The sequence below is a fragment of the Chaetodon trifascialis genome, chromosome 19, assembly GCF_039877785.1.
Source record: "Chaetodon trifascialis isolate fChaTrf1 chromosome 19, fChaTrf1.hap1, whole genome shotgun sequence".
In the NCBI taxonomy this organism is placed as follows: Eukaryota; Metazoa; Chordata; class Actinopteri; order Chaetodontiformes; family Chaetodontidae; genus Chaetodon; species Chaetodon trifascialis.
Genome location: NC_092074.1, coordinates 21207388 through 21228686, shown reverse-complemented (window position 1 = coordinate 21228686; position 21299 = coordinate 21207388). Strand labels below are relative to the sequence as shown.

The 21299-nt window shown below is 47.3% G+C and overlaps 1 protein-coding gene across 4 annotated transcripts in view; it reads left to right on the top strand.

Moving 5' to 3' along the window:
- Positions 1-21299, top strand: part of myo6a (myosin VIa) — a 118862-nt gene that overhangs the window by 93600 nt on the left and 3963 nt on the right. The window contains exons 27-33 of one of the 4 annotated variants that reach the window (XM_070986801.1): positions 694-772; positions 5631-5791; positions 6881-6919; positions 11850-11953; positions 13971-14102; positions 15460-15486; positions 18439-18657. In XM_070986801.1, coding sequence (XP_070842902.1) covers positions 694-772; positions 5631-5791; positions 6881-6919; positions 11850-11953; positions 13971-14102; positions 15460-15486; positions 18439-18657 — 761 coding nt within the window. The remainder of the gene's footprint in view (positions 1-693; positions 773-5630; positions 5792-6880; positions 6920-11849; positions 11954-13970; positions 14103-15459; positions 15487-18438; positions 18658-21299) is intronic. The other 3 variants (XM_070986803.1, XM_070986802.1, XM_070986804.1) reach the window with 3 other exon arrangements.

Genomic DNA, 21299 nt, shown 5'->3' with positions numbered 1-21299 from the left:
CTGCAAACAGTTAATCTTAGAGCTGATGGGAAAGGTGCCGTTTTTTAATGACGGCTTGGGATTTTCACCCAGCTCTGCAGCACAGTGGAGCTTTTTAGCCTCTTTTAACGAATCGTTTTGGTTTTACGTCTCATTCTTTGTGGTTCAGTCCTGAAACAGGCTCTGATGAACGCCACCTGCTCAGCACCGAGCAGCCGACAGACACCGTTAGAGGCTAGCTGAGGAAGAAAACGCAGCATTTAGCTGCTAAAGAGCCAGATATTTCCCTCAGGAGTTGGTGGAGACCAAAGAAGGAGCTAAAAGGGAGTAAATGTTGGCCTCACGTTCATCAGGTGGACTCAAACAGGACCCGATGATCACGCTGCTCTGTACCAGGTTTAAGTGTTTTCAGTCATGTGATTCGTACAGTTTTATGGTGAAATGCTCAAATTAATTCTGATAATAGAAGCTTTGACTCCTACCAGAGAAGAAGAATAAGGCATCCATCAGGAGGAGGAGGAGGAGGAGGAGTATTTTCTCTTCACTCACATAATCTCTCCCTCCCTCCTTCTGTCTGTCTTTACCTTTATCATCCTTCACTCCTCCATTATTCGTCTCTCTCCTCATCTTGATCAATGTCTCCTCCCTCCTCTCCCTCTTTATGTCTCTCTGCTTCCATCTGTTCTCTTTCCCTCTCCTGGTTCTCTCTCTCAGGAAAGCAGAGATGGAGCTGAAGAGGAAGCAGGAAGAGGAGGAGAGGAAGAGGAGGGAGGAGGAGGAGAGGAGGATTCAGGTGGGTTGTGGCTCTGTCGCTGCAGGCGCTCTGCACGCAGGAGATGGCCTCTGTTGTTTTAACCCAGCAGCTGCTTGCAGACGGTTCACTGGATGGATTTCTAACACTCAGTTTAGCACGAAGGTGCAGAATAGCAGACGAACTGAAGGCTCGCTAAATTTAACTGCAGCGAGTTTGGAAAAGGTGGAAAGGTTTGCTCTCCATAATTACCAGGAAGCACCACCTCCATGGAAACAGTGGAAGAATGGATGAAATTAGAAATATTTTTAATAAAAAAAGATGGTCTTTCTTTCACAAAGAGCTTTATTAAAGTCTCCAGAGCAAATAAGAACAATTAACGATTAAAATGTAAAAACAAAGGCTAAAACATGAGTCAAAGCCAGAGAGCTCATCATGGCAGAGGCAGTGAGCTCCTCAGAGCGAGGCGTGAAACAGGAGAGACGTCCTCCTGCACAAACACTCAGAAATTAGGTGTCAGTCGGAGATGAAGCGCACATCAGAAGTCAGCAGTGTAATAGGTTATTTTGCCTCGTAGAGCGGGTTTGATAAAACTGTGTTTGCTGCACTCTGATCAGTGACTCTGCAGTTATTCCACACTTTAATGAAATCTGCTGTAATCACAGACGCCGTCGTCACTTTCTGAAACTCTCACCTCGACTCAAACACCTCGCTGTGCAGATGAATTACTGCCTCCATCGTTCGTGACAGGAGGAGGCTTCAATCTGAATATTAAAGAGGAGCAGTGAGGAGACAGCAGCTGGATTACCGCTGTCAGAGGAGCATTGTCTTTGCGTTACGAGCTGAATCTTCCTGCTCGTGCTGATAATGTGATGCTGCTTTACGTCTCGACTGCTTTAGAGGTAAATATCGTCCTGCTTTGGAGCTCATCGTTCAGCCGTGATGGCTGCTTTCAAACAAATCCAGTGTGTGAACCTGGAGTCTGTGCGCCTCATCTGACCTCTGCAGGTGTGAAGCAGAACACAGATCATCAGCCGGCGTCAGACGTCGAGCGAAGCTGCAGCTGCTGCGCGTTTCAGCGTTCGTCGCCCTCGACGCGACGCTGCAGGTGTTTGAACTCAAAGGAAAGGATGCGACACACAGCCGGCTGTGGACAGCAACCACAGGACAGATGTTTTAGATATTAATCTAACATGTTTCACACCTGCTGAGTCATATTCAAAGCTGTGTTTTCAGCGCAGGTTACGTCATACTGTAGATGCTAAAAGTAAAAGTTAGTTAGTGATGTTGGAGCTGTGTGAACTCTGCTGAGTTAACCCACACAAACTCTGGACACTTTTCATCATGAAGGTGGAGAACAGCTCTGGAGACGGCAGTAAAAATAACTTCGCAGGTCTTATAATAGCTGTGCTGTGGGCCTCGTTATGCTGCCCTGTAGTCTCCCCTCTCATCTAACGCTCCATGTTAAGATAAGATAATCCTGAGGAGCAGATATATTCAGGACGGGGCTCAAAACTTTCAGGGCTGACAGCAGGACCCACAGGTTGAACCCAAAGCTTTGACTTCCTGTGAATGACACATCCGCTGCTTTTAACTGTAAATATGGAGGAGAACAAATCTGAATCTAATGTCAGCTACAAATACTGGGGGGACAAATTTCCCCGTGATGAGTGCCCTGTGGTGATTATGTGCATAGCTATGCAGTAAATGAAGCCTCCTGACAGGATATAAAATCAGCAAAATGAGCTCTGCCGCGGTCGTCGACATGCTGCTGGCATGTTGGTGCATCAGTCATGAAGATAAAAATGTGACTGACGGAGTCGATGTTTGAGTCAGGTTTGCAGTGCAGGACTTTACTTGTGATGGAGTTTAAATAGTCTCTCTCCAGCACGTCAGATGATGTTAGTCCAGTTTAAACAGAGTGAAGAGCCTCCGGGTGGCTGTGCGCAGTGAATGATGGGAGTTAAAGCAGAGCGACTGTGGTGGTTCCTCACAGATTCGTCTTCGCGGGCCGACGGACTCGAAGCTGAAATCCTCCCGTTTCTCTAATCCGCGTTCAGGCGGGAACATGGCCGCGATTTATCTCTCTCCATCACACACTCTGATGGCCCTGAGTCTGAGCGAGCGCCGTGTTCTGCTGTCTCTGCGAGGACCGGTCGGAGCGGGTCATGACTCTTGGTGTGGATGCAGGTGGAGGTAGTTTAGGGAGATTATCCGTAACCCAGCGCGTCCTGGAGGCGCAGGGACACTGTTTGTTCTCTGTGTTGGAGGCAGAAATCTCAGACGCGTATCTAAAAACCTCGTGGATCGATGCCACAGAGACGTGAACACGCACGCACGTGTTCTGTGCTCATGTGGGTTTGTGAACACATGAATCAATACTGTTTGTATTGTGTGTGTTTTTTTTCTATGCAAACAAGTTCTGGCTTGTAAGAAACTGGATCTGTGCTTTGGTGGCCATACAGCAGATGCATCAGTCGTGCTGTTTTCACATGCTGACATATTGCTTTGTGAGTGTGTGTGTGACACAGAGATAGTGTGTTTTACGGGTCGCTGGGTTTTATGGTTATCATCTGCCGTGTCTCCGTCTGGCACATCTGCTGCCGTGGCGGCCGGTTCCTGTGGTTCCCCGGAGCGTCGACCCAGCCCAGATCAAGCGTAGATTTTAGTGGCAAACGCCGGCCGCTCAGATCAAAGCTGCTGGCCGGGGCCCCGGGCTGGGTTACCCACAAATCTCCCGCGCTTCCACCGGCGCCGAGCTGTTGGGCTTCTCGGCACGTTCGCTCATCTAAATATTCATGACTCCCTCTGCAGAGCCAGCTTAAGGAGAGGAGGCGACATCAGTCATGCAGGAGCTTCATTCCTCTCTTTATCCACACGTTCGCACTTATGATCCAAAATACGATGCAAAGCGTTTGGAAGTGACGTTTACTGTCATTAAATGATCACCGCTGTCAAAGCAAAGTTCACATCCATAACTTTAAGGCTTTTATTATAAACCGGTGCCACAAAGACACGATGCTGCGGCGACATCAGCCGATCCATCAGGCCGATCCAGGACGGTAACGCTGTCAGTTTCCCAAAAGTGATCTGCGAGTGCTGGTTAGCTGCAGCTCTCAGCTGAGTCACAAATGAGCGTCACTGCTGATTGCTGATAAATTTGTGAGTCATGCAGAAGCCTCGCTGCTCTGTGTGGCTGCAGTGAATGCATACACATACTGATGAAAGTCCTCAAGTGATGTCACTCGAGTCAGCGTCGGTTGGTGTGTAGTTAGAGAGAAGTGAGCTGATCAGAGCTCCAGGCTCTGGCTGGACTGTCCCCGTCCCCGAGTTGCATCGTGGGTAATCTACTGTAGAGTGTAGAATAAGTATCCAAAACACTGTTTCTGTTTTACACGCCGTCCCGACTGCTTTTGAATTCCAGTTGTAAAAAAAAGAAAAAAACCCAAAGGTCAGATTTTCCTCTAATTTCAGGTAATGAAGTGAGCGCCTTCAGCTCCTCGTGTCCTTTGAGTCAATAAAGGAGACGTTTGACTTGTGGAAAACGTTTCATGAAGGAAGGTGGAAGCATTGATCATCCAGGTTAGCCCCGCCCTTCGCTTAACGAGCAGGACGGACCACGTGAAGCCCCAGCCCCCCCCGGCTGCAGCTCCTCAGCCCCCGGCTGTGGGAGGGTTGAAGGGTTGAAGGGTGTCTGCGCGCTCATGCCGGTGCATCGATTTAGAGTTTTCTGCTTTCATGAATACCAACAAGTTGTTGCGTCTGCCGGTGCTGCACCTCCTCACGTAGCTCAGATGAGCAGCAGTCAAGTCTTTGCAGGAGCAGGATGCATCTGCAGCTGATTGTGTTCATTACTGATCAGCTTATGAAGCGCAGAGTGGCGTTCATGTGTGTGCAGATGTAGACGTAACAGTGAGGGGTAATGTTTTTCACATTAGCCAAATAAATGTCATAAAATATTGAAAAATGTCTTGAATAATTTCCAAAGCGGCGTCTTCAGATCGTTCGTTTTGTTGGATCAACAGTGCAAAACCCAAATATATTCAGTTTACTGGATGAAAGAGAAGAGAAAAGCAGCAGCTCTCTGCTATCCTCTGCTTTTTGCTTCATGAATGGCTTCATGTGTTTGATTAGAGTTGATTGACAGACAAACAGTCGACAGCGGCAACAAAGTGGGAAATATCATCCTGCTCAGACTAAACTGAACTGTGAGTGTTACTGTTGAACAGCAGCAGCTGAGAAGGACGTCCGCAGGTCATGGATCTCCGATCGAAACCTCAATGACTGTTTTTCCTGCGCTGATATGAGGCAGATTTAACTGACTGACTATCAGGACTCAGGCGTCATGAAGAGAATCTGGAGAATCTGCTCCCCGCTGTGCACGCGAAGACGTTTGTGGCGGAGCGGCGTGTTCGCCCGCTGAGCGCCGTTAATCAGCCCCAACTTTGAATCCTCACTTAAACTGCCTGCAGAAAAACTTTCCATAGGAGCAGCTGACGTCACGTGTTTGATTTGGATGATATTAAAGATCATGATGTCTCACAGAAACACAGTTTTGTCTTTAAGTACTTTAAATAAAATGTTCGTAAACATCCTCTAACAGCCTGCAGGCTGTCACACCTTTGTCATGCGGGTAAAACCACAGCTTTAGCTTTCAAAGGTCAAGGCCTGATGGGAAATGATGTTTGTTCACGGCAACTAAAAAACATAAATATTGAAATGCAATGAGCCGTCCAGGCCTGAATGTTGAGGCTCTTAGTGCTGGATGAAGGAGCCCTCCGTGAACCAAAGCAGCGTATCGTCGTCAGTTTGCTGGCTGATATGTCGAACCTGCAGATGGTCGACGGCTCTGAGGAGCCACAGAGCACGCTGAGATGTGAAATATGTGACGTGTGTTCAGGAGGAGATGGAGCTGCAGCTGCACGCCGAGCGCGAGGAGGAGGCCGCCCGGCAGGCCGTGCTGGAGCAGGAGAGGAGGGACCGCGAGCTGGCGCTGAGGATCGCTCAGAGCGAGGCCGAGCTCATCCCCGAGGAGACGGCCAACGACTCGGGCCTGCGCAGGTAACACGGCCGCTGCATGTGTGTGAGTGTGTGTGTGTTTCACTCTACGCAGTTTGCTTTCACTCTTCGTCATGGACGGAGGCGGAGTGAGGAAGAGGAGCATGTTGCAGAACTTCCTCCTGAAGCTCGAGGAGGCCTGGATGGAAAAGGGACGAGACACCGTGAGCTTTGGTTACGCCCAACAACCAATGAAATTATGCTAACGAGAAAACTAATGCAGCTCAGTGACCCGTCACCGACTCCGGTTTTCACTGAACCAGATCCTGGAACTTAATTTGGGCTCTGCTGAGGAGCTGAATCCAGGTCTCAGGTCTTAGTTTGGGACTTCTGTTCATTGATCAAGCAGCTGAGATAGTTTGCATGTGTTGGAGCAGAACCTGGTCTCTGTCCCTCAGGAGGTTTGTCAGAGTTCAGCCTATGAAGAGCTTCGTGATGCGTTCACCGAGAGGATCGTTTACGAGGAAGAAAATGATTTCTAAGCTTCATTATGATTGAAATAATAAGTTTTTCTCTGTATTTTATGTAGCCAAAGCTCTAAATAACATCGTCCTGAACAGGGATTGTTCTGCTGTTGCAGACACTCAGGTGTCTTATGAGACGTTTAGAGACATGTCCAATGATTCCCAGCTGTGGTGGCCTCATGTTAAGGTCTGGTTTGGGTAAGTTGACGTTTTCTGCTCTCTACATGTCCCACAGCCTGGTCTGTGTCTCCTGCTCCTCCTGAGACGGGTTCAGCTTCAGGTCTTCGGTTTGACGGACTGACAGGACAGACTCTCACCGATCAGTCAAAGAGCAGCTGATTCGCTGCTTTGCTCATTCAGATTGAGAAACACTGAATGTTTTATGATCGTGAAGCCCAAACAGTCTGTCGACGTGAAGGTTGAGCAGTCAGATTTCCTGTTTCTCGGCTTCACGCTTTGACATTTGGTGGGTGAGGAGTTTCTGTCCGACTCTTTGCTCCCGCACTTCTTCAGCTTCTTGACGGGTTTTCTCAGAAACTGTTGTTTAAATCCGCCTCAGACTTCTGGAGAAAGCTCGATCCTGTTTAACCATTTTCTTCTTCTTTGTTTTCTGTTCTCTTCCTCCCAGTAATGGCTCCTCAGTTCCATCGTCCCCAGAGAGAGCAGCGTAAGACCCGGCGATTTAACCCTTTCATTTCCTCCCCAGTCCCACCTGCCTCTGACCTGTAACCGTAACCAACCCCTGCATGCTGTAACAATCTGCCAGCCGAGCACAGAGCCTGTCAGCAGTCCCACCAGTCTCATAGAAAGCACTTGTGTTTTTAGTTTTATGTCAGATAGAAGAACTCTGTGATTTGCACCAGTTTTGATTAATTGTGGCACCAACGTGATTGTCGTCCAGCAGAAACATGACCGGGGCTCGTATTCATCAAACCTCTGAGGACGATTCGAAGCGACTCTCTAAAGAGTTCAATGAGGAGGGAAAGTGGTTTTTACTAATTGGAAGAAGAAGAAGAAGAAGAAAAATCTATCAAACGAGCTTTAAAAGCAGCTCTCAAACAAACCAGCAGCTTAAAGTGGCCGACGTTAGCTAATATTAGCAAACAATCTGGATTTTCTAAATACTGAATAATATTATCAACCCTCAGATCAGCAGACGCTCACAGCAGGTAGACAGAAAGTAAAATACTAAAAACTAAAAACAGTAAACGGAGGGAAATTTAGACCTGCTGCAACTTTAATAATAATAATAATAAGAAGAAGAAATATAATGAGTCATAAAGAGTCATAATGTCTGTCAGACTTTATGACTCTTCTTGTGATTCTGTCTTTGGGTTTAATCTGCCAACGATAAACATTTCAAAAAGCAGAAGAATAAATAAAAACAGCAGCAGGATTGATTTTTGTCACCTGATGATTCTGAAGTTACCACCTGTGGCCACAGGGGGCACTGTTCAGTCACATTTTGAATAAACTGATTAAAGGGAAGCTAAACGCGGCTGTTTTTAGCTGTAATGAAGTGACATTAGTTATTTAGAAAAGTGTGTTAGTGCAAAGTTACTGTTTAAACTCAATCCTGCATAATTTGAGTAAAAATAAAAGTCAATTTTATGGCGAAACAAGATTAACAAGCAGCTTCTGGCCATGATGACAGGCGCAGAATCACAGGAAATGATCCAAAATAGAAACACAGAAGAAAACCAAAGTGTCTGCTGCTGGTAGAAGAATCAGAGAAACGTCACGGGCCGCATTGAACCAACATCAGAGATTTAAGCAGATTTTTAAATCAGTCGTCTTCTTTCGTCCGCCTTCCTCTCAGCAGTGCGATGAATCCGTGTCCTCTGGTCAGTGTGGGAGGAGAATCGCTCCTCGACGAGCCGCGGGGGGAAGGAATCACCTCCCCTCCTCCTGATTGGTTTGTTCTATTGTTCGGAGCTGCTGCGTCTTATAATCCTGTAATCCTCTTTTTACAGCGCTGCTGGAACCACAAAACTCAAGAGCTGGACCATGTAGGTTTGCTCTCAGTGCTCATACACACCAAACACGCCTTCACGACGCGGCCCAGCGCGGCGCCGGACTCGCGTTCACTTAGCCAGAGCGTCCTGAAAAGTTAAAGTGCTCCGTGCAGTTTGCGGTTTTGCCGGCGGAGCGTCGGCCGGCAGCCTCCGCCCGGCAGCCTCCGCCCGGCAGCCTCCCTCCCTCGCACTCCTCTCCGCTCTCACCCTGAAGCGACCCACATCCAAAGTCGCTCTGAGAGTTGAAACTGATGCTTCACGTCGTGAGTCAGCCCGAGTAGTGGCCACATTACGACGTTCCACCCTCTGAGGATGCTGGAGTGCACGCTCCTCTGCTCCTCGACACTGTTTCTCTTCCTGTTACTCATCACAGATTTTACTGCAGCGTTTGTTAAAGAGGAGAACATGGAAACCATCTGAAGCTCAGACGTGTCCAGAGAAAGTCAGACGTGAAGGCTTTAATCCTAAAATCCACACACACGCCGACCTTTTAGCCATCTCCTTTAAACCGACCTTTACGAGCGGCTTCATGCGTGAAACATGTTTTGAGGGAAGCGTAATCGTGTTTGTTCGTACCGCAGAGCAGCTACAGGTGGAGGTCTGGACGGACGTGGAGAGAAGCTTTGAGCTCTTAAATATGTTTTTCTTTAGATCCATTTTATTCCTCATTTATTTCACAGCTTTAGTTGCTTTCCAGCAAACATCAGTTTATAAAATACATCCAATAAAACGTCCCAGCGGAGCAGGAAACACTTCACCTGAGCTCCACCTGGACCAGCTGCAGCACTGACAAGCTGTTTGCCTCAGAAACTCTGAAGTATCTTTAAATCAAAAGATTTTGTGATTAATGTTACTGCTGATGCTTAAAGATGGTTTCGTTCTTAATGTTTCTCCACACTGACTTCAGGCTTCGAATGCAGGATTTTTACTCGGCTTGGAGTGTTTCTGCTCTTACGTCCAGACCAGTCAAAGGCTTCAGTCCAGGTTCAGGACAGGTCGTGGTTTCATCTCGAGTCGTCTTTGAGTTTTTCAGTATTTGATCAAAAACAGGATCTTTCCTGTACGTGAACCAAAGTGTTTAAATTCGTTACGTTTCCCTCAAAATGAATTTTCAGTGTCAAATTAGTCAGAAAGTTTTCCACACGTCGGCACTCTTCACCTCCTTGTTCTTCATGTTATTTATCTGCTGCACATTTCTGCACACTCAGTATTTCATTACATAAAAACAAACATGTCACTAACTTTTGTCAAACCTGGATCGTCGTGCTTTTTAGGGAGGAAATGGCGAAGGAAATGACTGAACTTCTGGCTCGGTGGGTAGAAATCGCTCGTCGACGCCACGCCTCTGTCTTCAGTTTAATCACAATCAGAGATTTTTGATCAAAACAAGAATTCGCCAAGCAGAAATTTTGCTGATTCTGATTCAGTATCCGCCGTCAGTCACTGATTATTTTCCTGTTTGCTTTGAACCTTTTCCTGCTGCACGCTGTCCCTCAGCAGTGAAACACCTGCTGGTTAAAAACCATTGAGCTGCTGGTTTTCGCTCCGTTCCTCCAGTGCAGATGTTTTAGCTGCTCCTGAGTCTAAACCCAAACGACAGCTGCTGTCCAGCAAACACCTGCGAACACATGCGTGCACACATGCAGTCATACAAACAGGAAGGACCACGAGGACGACCGCCGTGTTCGCCGCTTTGACGTTTTTACACTTCGCTGTTGTTGGAAAGCAGTGAAAACACAATCAGCTTGGCGAGTATGTGAACAAAACTTCCTGTAATGACGACGTTAAACACTGTTTTCACTGTCAGTGGGACCGCCGCCGCCGCCGCCTCAACAGCCTGATCGGTGTTCCTCGATGGGGTGTGAGACGTGTTTCCAGCCACTGGGTGCTCAGTTTCTGAGCTCAGGCGTTGAGATTTTTTAGCTTTAAACAAAACCGAAGTTTGACTGAAAGCATTTCCACCAGCGGCCTGTTTCACACCCAGTTTGCCCAGTGCAGCCAGTCATCGTCTGCAGCAGCTGGTGGGTATTTAAAGGCCTGGCTCTTATAGAAAGCTCAGATGAATCTGTGTGAGTGACTTTCTCATCAGATCGCCGCCACTGCCTTTCCCACACGTGTTCCTCTCAGCATTAGCGTCAGCCGTGAATGAGTGATGTCAGCTGAAGCGACGCCAGCCTCTCCTCCTGCTTCCTGTGCTCGCCTGTCCAAGGCTAATTGGCGACAGGAAGCAGGAGCAGAAGGTGACTGCGGCGCTCAGCTCGCTGCCAAAGCCACCGCGTGCTTCTGGGAACACGGTGTCGCCTCTCAGGTCCGAGGCCAGCTCCCGCCAATCATAACACAGAGCCACCCAATAGGAATAGAGAACCAGCATGGTCCCACCTCCAACTTCCCGGTGTTCTAAAAAGGGCAAATCCTGGTCACGGATTAATCAGGCCTGTCAGCGGCGCCGCGAGGAGCGAGCAGCATGCCAGCAGCGCGGCCCACAGCTGGAGAGAAGCCGCACGCTTTCTACTGTCGTTTATGATTCAGCACAGTGAGCTGCCATGACAGCGGCTCCACGCCGGCCTACCAGAGGCGCTTCTTGGCGACTGACACAGCATGCATTTTAACGATGTCACTCTCAAACCCTCCGTGGCTCTTTGAAGCACTCTCTCTTTCCTCTTAACGACGCCGCCGCTAATCTGACTCCCCTGTTTGTCCTCGCTCTCACCTCAACAATGAACCTGTAGCTGCAACAAACCACTGACCTGCACCTCAGCTAGTAATTCTTCTTCCTGTTACTGTGACAGCTGTCCGGTGGGTGGAGTTTACGGTAAACATCCTTCAAATTAAGCATTTGAAAGAAAAACTTCCATCACAGTTCAGAGATCCACTTCCTGTTTCCACTTTGACTGAACTCTACTAAGTGTGGCTGTGCAATGAGGGTTTTTTACCCATTTTTCAGCAGACTCTGTCAGTTTTACCTCCAAAGTGATTTAAAATAATAAAATAAGACGCAGCTCCTTTAAATTAGCCTCTTCTACGTTGGCCTCGGTCAGACGGTGTATTTTCTTTCCTCAGTCTTCATAAAAAGCTCTTCTTTCCGTTTGTTCTCGAGGATATTCGAGTGCACGCGATAAATAACATCACATTTTTGAGCATTCATCATCAACAGGCTTCCTCACAGACGTCTTTTACGTCCCTCTCTGTCTCAGCAAATGTGCAGAAAACCCTCAGCACAGGATCGTTGGTGGTTTTTAGAAACAGCGATGAAGGAAAAGCTCTGAGCTGTGAAAGCTGATGTTACACAACCGAGCTCTGAAGAGCAGCGAGTCGAGCGAAAGCTGGAAAGCTTTGATTAACAGTGTTTGTAGGAGTCAGCAGGTGACGTAAATCACATCAGGCTGTTTGTTATAGTTATTACTTACACTGTAAACTCCACCCATCAACTTCCTCTTTCCAAGTGAATACTGCACATTACTTGTCAGTCCTTTTTGACCCAGACTGACGCGAGTAACCCCGCCCAGCCGCTGTCCCACAGGTCACTGCTGTGGGTCTCCGTTGCTGACTTCCTGCGCCCTTCTTGTCTCTTTCCTGTATCAGAGGTCCACAGGTCCAGGCCTCCAAGGCCGCTGCCGGGGCCAAGAAGTACGAGCTGAGCAAGTGGAAGTACGCCGAGCTGAGGGACGCCATTAATACCTCATGTGGTGAGTGTCACACAGCATACGACACGATGACACGCTGTGGTGTCCCTCCTCAACCAATGGGGGGCTGCTGGAGCAGTTCAGCCTCGTTTCCACCAAATGGACAGCTTTGACAGAAATGTTTGCTGCAGCTCAACTTCCGCACCACTAACTTTTATTTTTGTAAACTCTGCCTCTCTTTATGACCACCTCGCTCACGAGGGGGTCGAGCGGAACAGAGTACGACTCATTTAACGAGACCCGTCGTGATGAAACCACAGTGCGAGCGAAGTTGGACAAAACCTGATCGTCTCCTGATGGACAGATCAGATCTAATGGAGGACAGTTAGCCGCTACAGTCAGTTTGACAAATGAATTTTAATGTTTGCAAAAGCGAGTGCTCCAGTAGAACGAGGCTATGGGCGACAGATCCAGCACATCACAGTTACTGATAGTTAGAGGTGTTGCTGTGCCTTTGGACAGAGCCAGGCTAGCTGTTTACCCCCGTTTCCAGTCTTTATGCTAAGCTACGCTAACCAGCTGCTGGCTGTGTTCAGTGTACAGACGTCAAACTGTTCAAATATTGCTCTAAAGGTGTAAAATAACGTAAAGTAACGTTTTTATGAATGTTTCCAACAATGTTCAAACAGAAAAATCCGTCATCTGATTGGAGGGAATGTCTCGTTTAGTCGTCTGTCGCTGTCACTTCTGGGAAAACGTGATTAGATGAAGTTGGCGAATGTGACAAAACATAACGTGAATAAAACGTTGGTGAGGACATCTCCCATGATCCCACAGTACTTCATGATGTCATCAGACTGCTCCTTTGTTTGGAGTGAGAGACCCTTGCTCATACTGAGCAATAATAACATTATTAATGTAGCACTTGAAGTACTTTTCCACAGATACAGGATGTAAATAAATGCAGCCCTTGACATTTACATGAAATAAATAATTAACATGTCGGCATAAAGGAGGTCAAAGGTCAGGACGGCAGCGCCCTGATGGCGGATGTATAAATATTCCTGCCTCCCTGGCTGAAGGGGGAGAAGGCGCTCTGTCCTCATGAAGAGTTTAACCTGAGAGCTCGCCTGTCCTCATCCACGCAGCAGGAAGCATGAAGGACGTGGACGAGACGGCCGACCCCCCGCGGCGGCTTCCCACCAACCACCGGCAGCCGGCCACATATGAGCACGCAGACATGAGTGAGTTAGCCGTTAACAGGCCGCTTGCCTCGCCTCCCAGACGGAGCAGGAGATTGAATACTGATGTGATCACGTCCACCGCTCACAATGATCCGCGGCGGCAGAATAACGGGCCAACACAACAGAGCGACGAGGGCTGTTGACACCTGCCACATTCTGCTTTATTCTGCAGTGATTTCAGCCCTGCGCAGTAAATGGAAGTTTTTTTTTCTCCTCCCCATTTGTCTGCCTGCAAAGTATTTTTGTTCAATCGACGTTACCTAAGCACTTAGTGTGCATTAAGCATCTCATTGCACACTGTTAGCCCTCGCTTTGGATGACAAATTGAATTTTTTTTTCTTCTTTTTTGCACTATTTATCTGAATCATCCTGATGAAATGTGTTATCTTAATGCTGCGGCTGTGTTAAACCTCTTTTGTCCGTCTGTCTGTGTGTGTGTGTGTGCATGTTCACACACACCGTTTAAGATATTAATGACGATGGCAGTTTGGAGGTGAAATGAACAAAAGTTAATGTTTCTTTTGATGATAGTTGTGTGAAGGTTTAACAGTTTATCACTGTGGTTTCATCACGATCAAACCTGCTCCAAAAGTGTGTGGACGCCCACTCGCTGTCGGTCTGAGCACCTTATTTCAGCATAAAATAAATAGTGAGGCTGATATTTAGGAGATTTACTTTCACAGTAACCAGCAGCTCTTAATAAGCAGACTATTTGAACGTTTAACACCAGGTTTGACAGGTGGAAGTAGCTGAAAAGCAGAGAGTCATGGATAAAGGTCGAAGGCTGCGTGGAACATCTGTTCACAGTCAAAGTCCTGTCGCTTTGTTTCCTCCAGACATCGAGCTGCTGGCCGCCTGCAGGGAGGAGTTCCACCGCCGGCTCAAAGTTTACCACGCCTGGAAGTCAAAGAACAAGAAAAGAAACACGGAGTCGGAGCAACGAGCGCCCAAATCCGTCACCGACTACGGTACGACTTCCAGCACATTTCAGCTTTTTAAACGAGGGTCAGTGTGTTGCTGTTTTCAGGAAACCAGCAGTTTTTCTATTGTTTGATGTTTGTCTGCTTTTCCAACAGTGAGAAGCTGTTTAAGCTGCGTTCCCAGTACAAAGACAGGCCGATTTCCTCCTTTTCTAAACCACGTTTGGTCACTTTTCTGTTTTTGTGCTCACAATCCTGCTTGAAAATGTAGAAAATTTGAGGGAAAACGGAGACAAACAATCCAGATCAGACACTTAAAGCTGAGTGAGGATTCACCAGAGAAGCTCTGTGAAGCCACAAAGACAGAAAATGAGTCGGACTCGTTTCATCAGGCTGTTAAAGACATGCGCTCGTGTAGTTCTGCTTCATAAAGCCACAAGCTCTCACATCAGTCAACCTCTGATTATGAGACTCTCTCTCTTAATTTTCACACTCATGTCGCTCGTGTTGTGCCTGTTTTTCCTGTGTGGACGCCAGTTTCCGTCTGTGGATGCTGCTCATCGCACACTGTGGCTTTGATGTAACTGTGCAGTCACAGGTCGATGTTTTACCGAGAAAAAAAAAAAGTTTTTCAAGGTGGCCAAAACGTACACGATGAAGCAGATTATGCTGCATATTAAACAGCATGCGATGCGTTCAGGGTCACTCGAATCCAGACGCGACACGAGGAACAAACGTACGTCGTCTCTCAACTCTCCACCGCCGTCGCCTCTTCTCGAGTTGTCATGAAGACAGAGGGCTCTTACTCCGAGCTGTCGATCATGGCTCCGCTCTGACTGCCGATTGGACCGCGAGCCCCAAACACCCACCGTCACCCCTCGTCCTTCGCTTCCACGTGAACCGCAGCTTCGTCCGGTCTGACTTCCTGTCTGTGGCTCTCAGCTTCAAGCCCATTGGTCCCAGCTGAAAGTTAAAAACAGCTCACAGATCAGCTGCTCGGCGTAGTTTTGATCAGACAAACAGGCTTTGATGCACACACACATCCTCTGGTCCATCACCTTCACTGAGCTCTCGTATCATTTTCAGGAATTTGCTGCTTCTTTTTCACATTCCTTCTCGTTCACACATCGCGACGTCCTTTAAGAATTCGCTGATAATTAGCTCTTAAATGAAAACGTTAGACTTTTCCTTCATTCTTCTGCCTCTTTTCATCATCTTCATCATATTACCTCACTAATAAAGGTCAGACGGAGGGTCAATCATGACGACGATGAAGAGCGTCAGGCTCAGTTCTCGTCACACATGGAGTTTCCTCTCTCATCTGGTTCATCGTGTGTTGTCTTGCACCTCACTTGTTTGACTGTTGCTGCTGTGTTGCATCACTTCCTGCCATGTTTACTTTCAGATCATGCGCCTCCTGTGAAAAAAGCATGTAAGTGCTCCTCCAGTGTGTGACGCTACTAACCGCAGAGCTGCACCCCCCTTATTAACCCCCCACCCCCGAAACACGCCAGAGCTCCTGACCGGGTCTGTGCTTTGTGCTGCTCAGTTTGCTGGAGAAGTTTCCCTCTGGGTGGAGGAGGGTGGATGGGTTTCCATGGCGACCGCTGCCTCTATTGAGACGTGTTTGGAGGAGATTACTTGAGATTTTGAGGCTCGGAGCCAGCGTTTCGTCTTCATGACCGGTGTGCCGGCGCCAGCTCTCGCCCGTTTGGCGAGACGCCTCCCAGACAGTTATGAGGGTTCGATAAAGAGGCGACTCCTCGGAGCTCTTAAGGCTGCTGTTATTGATGCTCCCACACAGAGATCTTCTCATGGAGGACGGGGAGAGACAGGAGGTTGATGGCGTCACGTTCACGGGGGCGTGACGGGAGGAAAAGGCCGCCGCGCCCGCTGATTGGAGTGGGGATGCTGTGAAAGGTGTCGCTCGAGCAGACGCTCAGACTTGATGAGGATTTTAGATACGCAGCAGTTTGCTCGGCTGGAGGAAGCGTCTGGTGGCGGGCGTCCGACCACAGCTGATGTGGGTTTATCTGAAGGCCTTCCTCGAATCAATCTGTTTGAATCTGATCTAAAACACACATTTCATCCGGAAGTCTGTCGTTTTCTTTCAGATTAAGATCGTTTAGAGTATTCGGGACTCTCGGACCTCGATTGTTACCCAGCCTAGAGAAGTTATTTAAAGGGCCAGTTCACCCAAATCACACCGAACTCATTTCGCTGTTTCATGCTGGAGTGATCGGCTCATTTTAGGAGCAGCTCCGGTCCAGATGTTCGCGGACGAGCTAATGTCAATGTTGCTGTTGGGTTTTTCAGCACTTTAAGTTCATTATGTGTCGCTGGGGCAGAAAACAAAACACGGCTCTTATATCTAGAAAATAAACAGACTACCAGCCGCCAGAAGTGGGATTTCTTCTCCGTGTTTGTGTGAACTTTCCCTTTTAACTCCCACATCTGCTAATTCAGAGCAGCACAGAGAGCCGAGGTGAAGTTCTGTTATTGTTCGTGAAGCCGTCATCAGGCGACGGTGAACCTTGAAGTGTCGGGCAGCTGCGAGCGTCAGCGTTTGGTAGCTGATCTTCATCGGCTCGAACAGGTCGCGGATCCGCTTTGTTTTCCTCGGCCTTGAAACCCGAACGCGGCTCTCGACCCCTCAATGAGTCACTAAAAGAACTGCAGCGGCGCCACAAACAGTAATCAAGCAGCTGAGAGCATCCAGCCGGGAGTGAAGTTCAAGAGCCTCTCTGAGGAATATTCTGCATTTCTAAACAAACACGCCTGATTTTTTTGTTTGTTTGGGGACTCTGTTTTTCTTTCTGCTATTGGTGTGGAGGTGAAGTCCTTCTGGAAGGTGGTGTGAGGGCGCGTTGTGGTTGGTGGTGGTGGTGAAACGGTTTTCAGACGCTGCAGAGGTTCATTTCAACACGGTGTTTCAGTCTTGGGTTCAGTTTCAGAACAGTTGTGAGGTGAAAGAGGATCACATCTCTCTCGTTTCCATTGTTCTGCTGTGGAAAGTGTTTCTTTAGACAAACTGTGACTTAACCTGAACTCCAAGATGAAACGATTTATTCAAATGAACATTTTTGCAGAGCGCTGATTCAAGAGCTGCAGCTGGAGTCTCTTTATGGCGTAGAGAAGCTTCTTCAGTCTCTGTAGATCCTTAGTTTACACTCCACCTCTGTAGAAACACACAATCATGTATGTTTCATGTGATATGTGCAAACCCCCACGAGAACTTCACCCTCGCTTCCTGTCCCGCTGATTTCTTCCCTCTGCCGACCCTCCTAACAGCAGGACTCACTGACTGCACCCAAACATGGACGCCAGGGAACTGGTTTGTTATTCAAACCTGATCTGAGACCGGCAGAGCAGGGCTTGATGTTTACATGCAGTGGGTTCATGGGGACGTGATCATGGTTCGACCTGTTTGGGATTCTTTGCTCCATGTTTGTCATTTGTTCCAGAGAATCAGCCTGTGTGTTAACAACTTCACAATCAGTGATTGTCACGTCATCACAGAGAGGAGATGCTGTTTAGTCTGTCAAAGGTTTGAGCAGCACAAACTACACGCTGTTCATCCATTATGTTGCAGCGGCAGCAGACAGATATCTGCAAAATGGGAAGAAGCAGAAAACATCACGTTGTTGTTGTTGGGGGCTTCTTATTGTTAGCGCTGAGGTGACGCCAGCTTCAACGGGAATGTTGAATGACATTTTCAGAAATCTGCTTCTTAGCTGTCAGTTAGCTTAGCTTAGCTTAGCTTAACACTGGAAACACACAGCCTGACTCAGAAATAGCCTTCACCTCCCAGCACCTCGACAGCTCCCTAATTAGCACATCATAGGTCGTCTGTGAGGTTGCCAGGCAGCTAATCCAGAAAAAGAAAGTCCTGCACGTGCAGCCTGATTTCTTTTTTTATAGATTAAACAAAAAAGGTTCAGTGTTCGTTAGGGAGCATTAGAGGTGGATTAATTACCTTTGGACAGAGCCTGGTTGTTTCCAGTCTTTGAGTTTTTAGAACATGTTTGGCTAATTGCTGGATTTTTATTTTATCAGGATGAACATTTTCATTGGTGTTTTGGGGCTTTTTCTTCTCTGTGGTGAAGCCACCAAAATCGACTTTTGAGCATCTTCTCAGCCTTTAAAAGACGAACCTCATGGAGTCTTCAAAGCAGCAGACAGTGAATGACGAGGACACATTTGGCGAAGCAGCCTGCTGTCTGCATGCGCTTCCAGAAGTTAATACACAGGCTGATAAACAGGAATAAGGCTGTTGACCATCCTTCCCATCAACTGACCCCAGGCTGCATGTAAACACGGTTTCTGGCTCCTGATTGGTTGCCATCACCTGTGGAACTAACTTTTTTTCCCATCCAATCAACAGCCCAGCAGAACCCGGCCCCGCCCATCCCGGCCCGGCAGTACGAGGTGGCCATGAACCGGCAGCAGCGCTACTTCCGCATCCCGTTCATCCGGCCGGGCGACCAGTACAAAGACCCCCAGAACAAGAAGAAGGGCTGGTGGTACGCTCACTTCGACGGGCCCTGGATCGCCAGGCAGATGGAGCTGCATCCAGATAAACATCCCATCCTGCTGGTGGCAGGTCAGTGCAGCACAAAGGAGGTTTATGGACACAGGTACAGATTTAAAGCAGCAACATCTAAAGAAAGGAGGCAGTGGAGGAAAATACATAAAAACAAACACCTAAATGAACAAATCCTCACATAGCTAGCTAACAACTTGTATGAAGAACAGAACCATGCAAAACAGTGTTGGTCTTGAATGGGGCTTTTTCTGTTGTAACCTGTAACCTGAATAATAATATTGTTAGCTAATGATATGCTAACTGTCTGGAAGTGACACTAACCTATTACAGTGGGTAACCTGTTAGCCAGGTGTGCTAACTTGAGCATCTTGTGTTAGAGCAGATAAATCATTCCTTCAACTCTTACTCTGGGGTTTGTGGGTTTGGTCAGAAGTTATGAGAGACAGAAGAGATGAAGGACAGAGGGAAGGAAGTAAGGAAGCATGGAGGGAGAAAAGGAGGAGGGAGGCTTGAAGGACGGAGAGGGAGCAGCAGAATCGATGGGTCGATACTCAGACACCGACAGACAGAACAAATCAAAAGTGACACTTCATTGGCCGCTTTCAATAAACGTTCAGGAATTTGACTTTGTGACAGAGCAGCAGATTCATCATCATCATCATCATCATCATCTCTGATCATAATGCACAGTCAGGTCGTTCACTGCCGGCCAGCTGTAAAGAATAAGAGGCTTTGATTTTTTTTTTAGGAGTCCCTTGTTGGACGTCCGATACGAATCATCGAGCCGGATTTGAGTTCAGAACGTGACTGAGGCGAATGTGCAGCAGACGCCAACTCACGTCACATGACTTGAATTTATACGTAGAGCGGTGAGTTCAGGACGTAAAGTTCTAGAGGCACGAGACTCAGTTTAACAACCCTTGCTGCAAAGCCAAGGAAAAATTGTTTTATTAGTGAAAAGGACAAAAAGTTGAAATGTTCCTTCAGCCTTGAAGCCTCTGAGTGGACGGGACGCTGTTCACGTTTGACAGCTTGGACATCAGCAGCGTCAAGGTTCAAAGGTCACAGTGGGACAAAACAGACGTCTTAGTTTCAGTTCAATGAAACCATGAAGCTGCTGTCACAGTCTGCGTTAATGTTCATTTATCAGTTCTGCCGTCAACGGCGCACAAAGCAGAGCGAGCTGTGAGACGACTTTACGTCCTCCATGGACCAACCACACAGATGTTTAGAGCTGCTGAAAGGTTCTGGGGAAAACTTTCTTCCAAGAGTGAGACGAGAAGACCGATATCAGTCTCATGTCTGGTATGAGTCAGGATGTGGTTAGCCTAGCTTAGCATAAAGACTGGAAGCAGAGGGAAACCGCTAGCCAGCCTGTCCAAAATGAACAGTTCCTCCAGTTTTTCCTGTAAAAACTGTTTATTTATTGGTGAACATTATGTGCTTAGCTTTAGAGACATTTGTAGGTGTATTTTTCATCTTTGGAGAAAGCCAGATGAGCTGTTGTCCCCCTCTTCTTGTCTTAATGCTAAGCTAAGCTAATCATGTTCTGACTTCAGGTCTGTACGTAACGTAATTTTCTCATTTTGAGTAGAAAGTAAATTTCCCAAAATACAGAGTTCTTCCTTTTAATACGTCATTATTGACCATCTTCATGTTGCGCAGCGACAGTTAACACATTATCAGAATCACAGCTATTATTAAATTTAACCACACACACAGCCCACCCCCAACAGACGACCCTCAACCTGCTCCCCGGTGTTCAAGTGAATGGAAGCACCTGCTCGGGTGTTAACGGCACGTGCGACGCGACAAGCTGTAAAACCACAGATTGAATAAAATGACGAGTGCAAACACAAACACAAACTATTTGTTTTGTTTACCCATCTGTCTCAGCGTATGTGTGTGTTGATGAGTTAAACCCTCACAACTCCCGCCGGCATTTTCCCAACTTTGTTTGACTCGGAGGATTAAAGTCGTCCGTGGGTTGAGGGATGTTTCTGACTTCTGGGTTTATGAAACCGTGTCGCCGCACATTGAGTGGTTTAAAACCTGCGTGGTCGTCAGTCAGAAAGCAGCTCATATTGTAGTGGAATAGTTGGTATTTTGGAGCAGCTCAGACAGCAGCAGCAGGGTGAGTCACTGCCTCATATAACACTTGGCTAACACACTGCTGGAACGTGTTATTGCTTTTACAGCTGCAGATGTGCTGCCTTATACCGACTGAATGTAAATCACCACAGTTCACGGTGTTCAGGGATGAAACATGAAGCCTGCTGAAGTTCAGCTCTTTCTCTCTCTACAGCTTTGACTCAGGATACAACAGCCAAGTCCAGAATTCACCAACCAAATCGAACGTTTAGGGGACAGTCAGCAATCTGTGACTTCAGATATCAAGACAACAAACCGATTTCAAGATAAAATTGTTTTGATCAACTTAACTGCAGAATAATACGAACGGTTTCAGAGCTTCTAAATACATTTGCTTTAACTTTTTTTGCTATGCTAGTAGCAGCTCTTAGGATGTTTGACAGTTCTAGCCTAAAGTGAAAAATCTCAACATATTACATACTTAAATGTAACTTTTAGCCTGCTAATTTCAGCATATTAGCGTGCTAGCAGCCTCGATGTAGGAGTGAACTATCGTTATGCTACATTTGCAGTAAGAATATGATGAATTTAACATGTTAGCATATTTG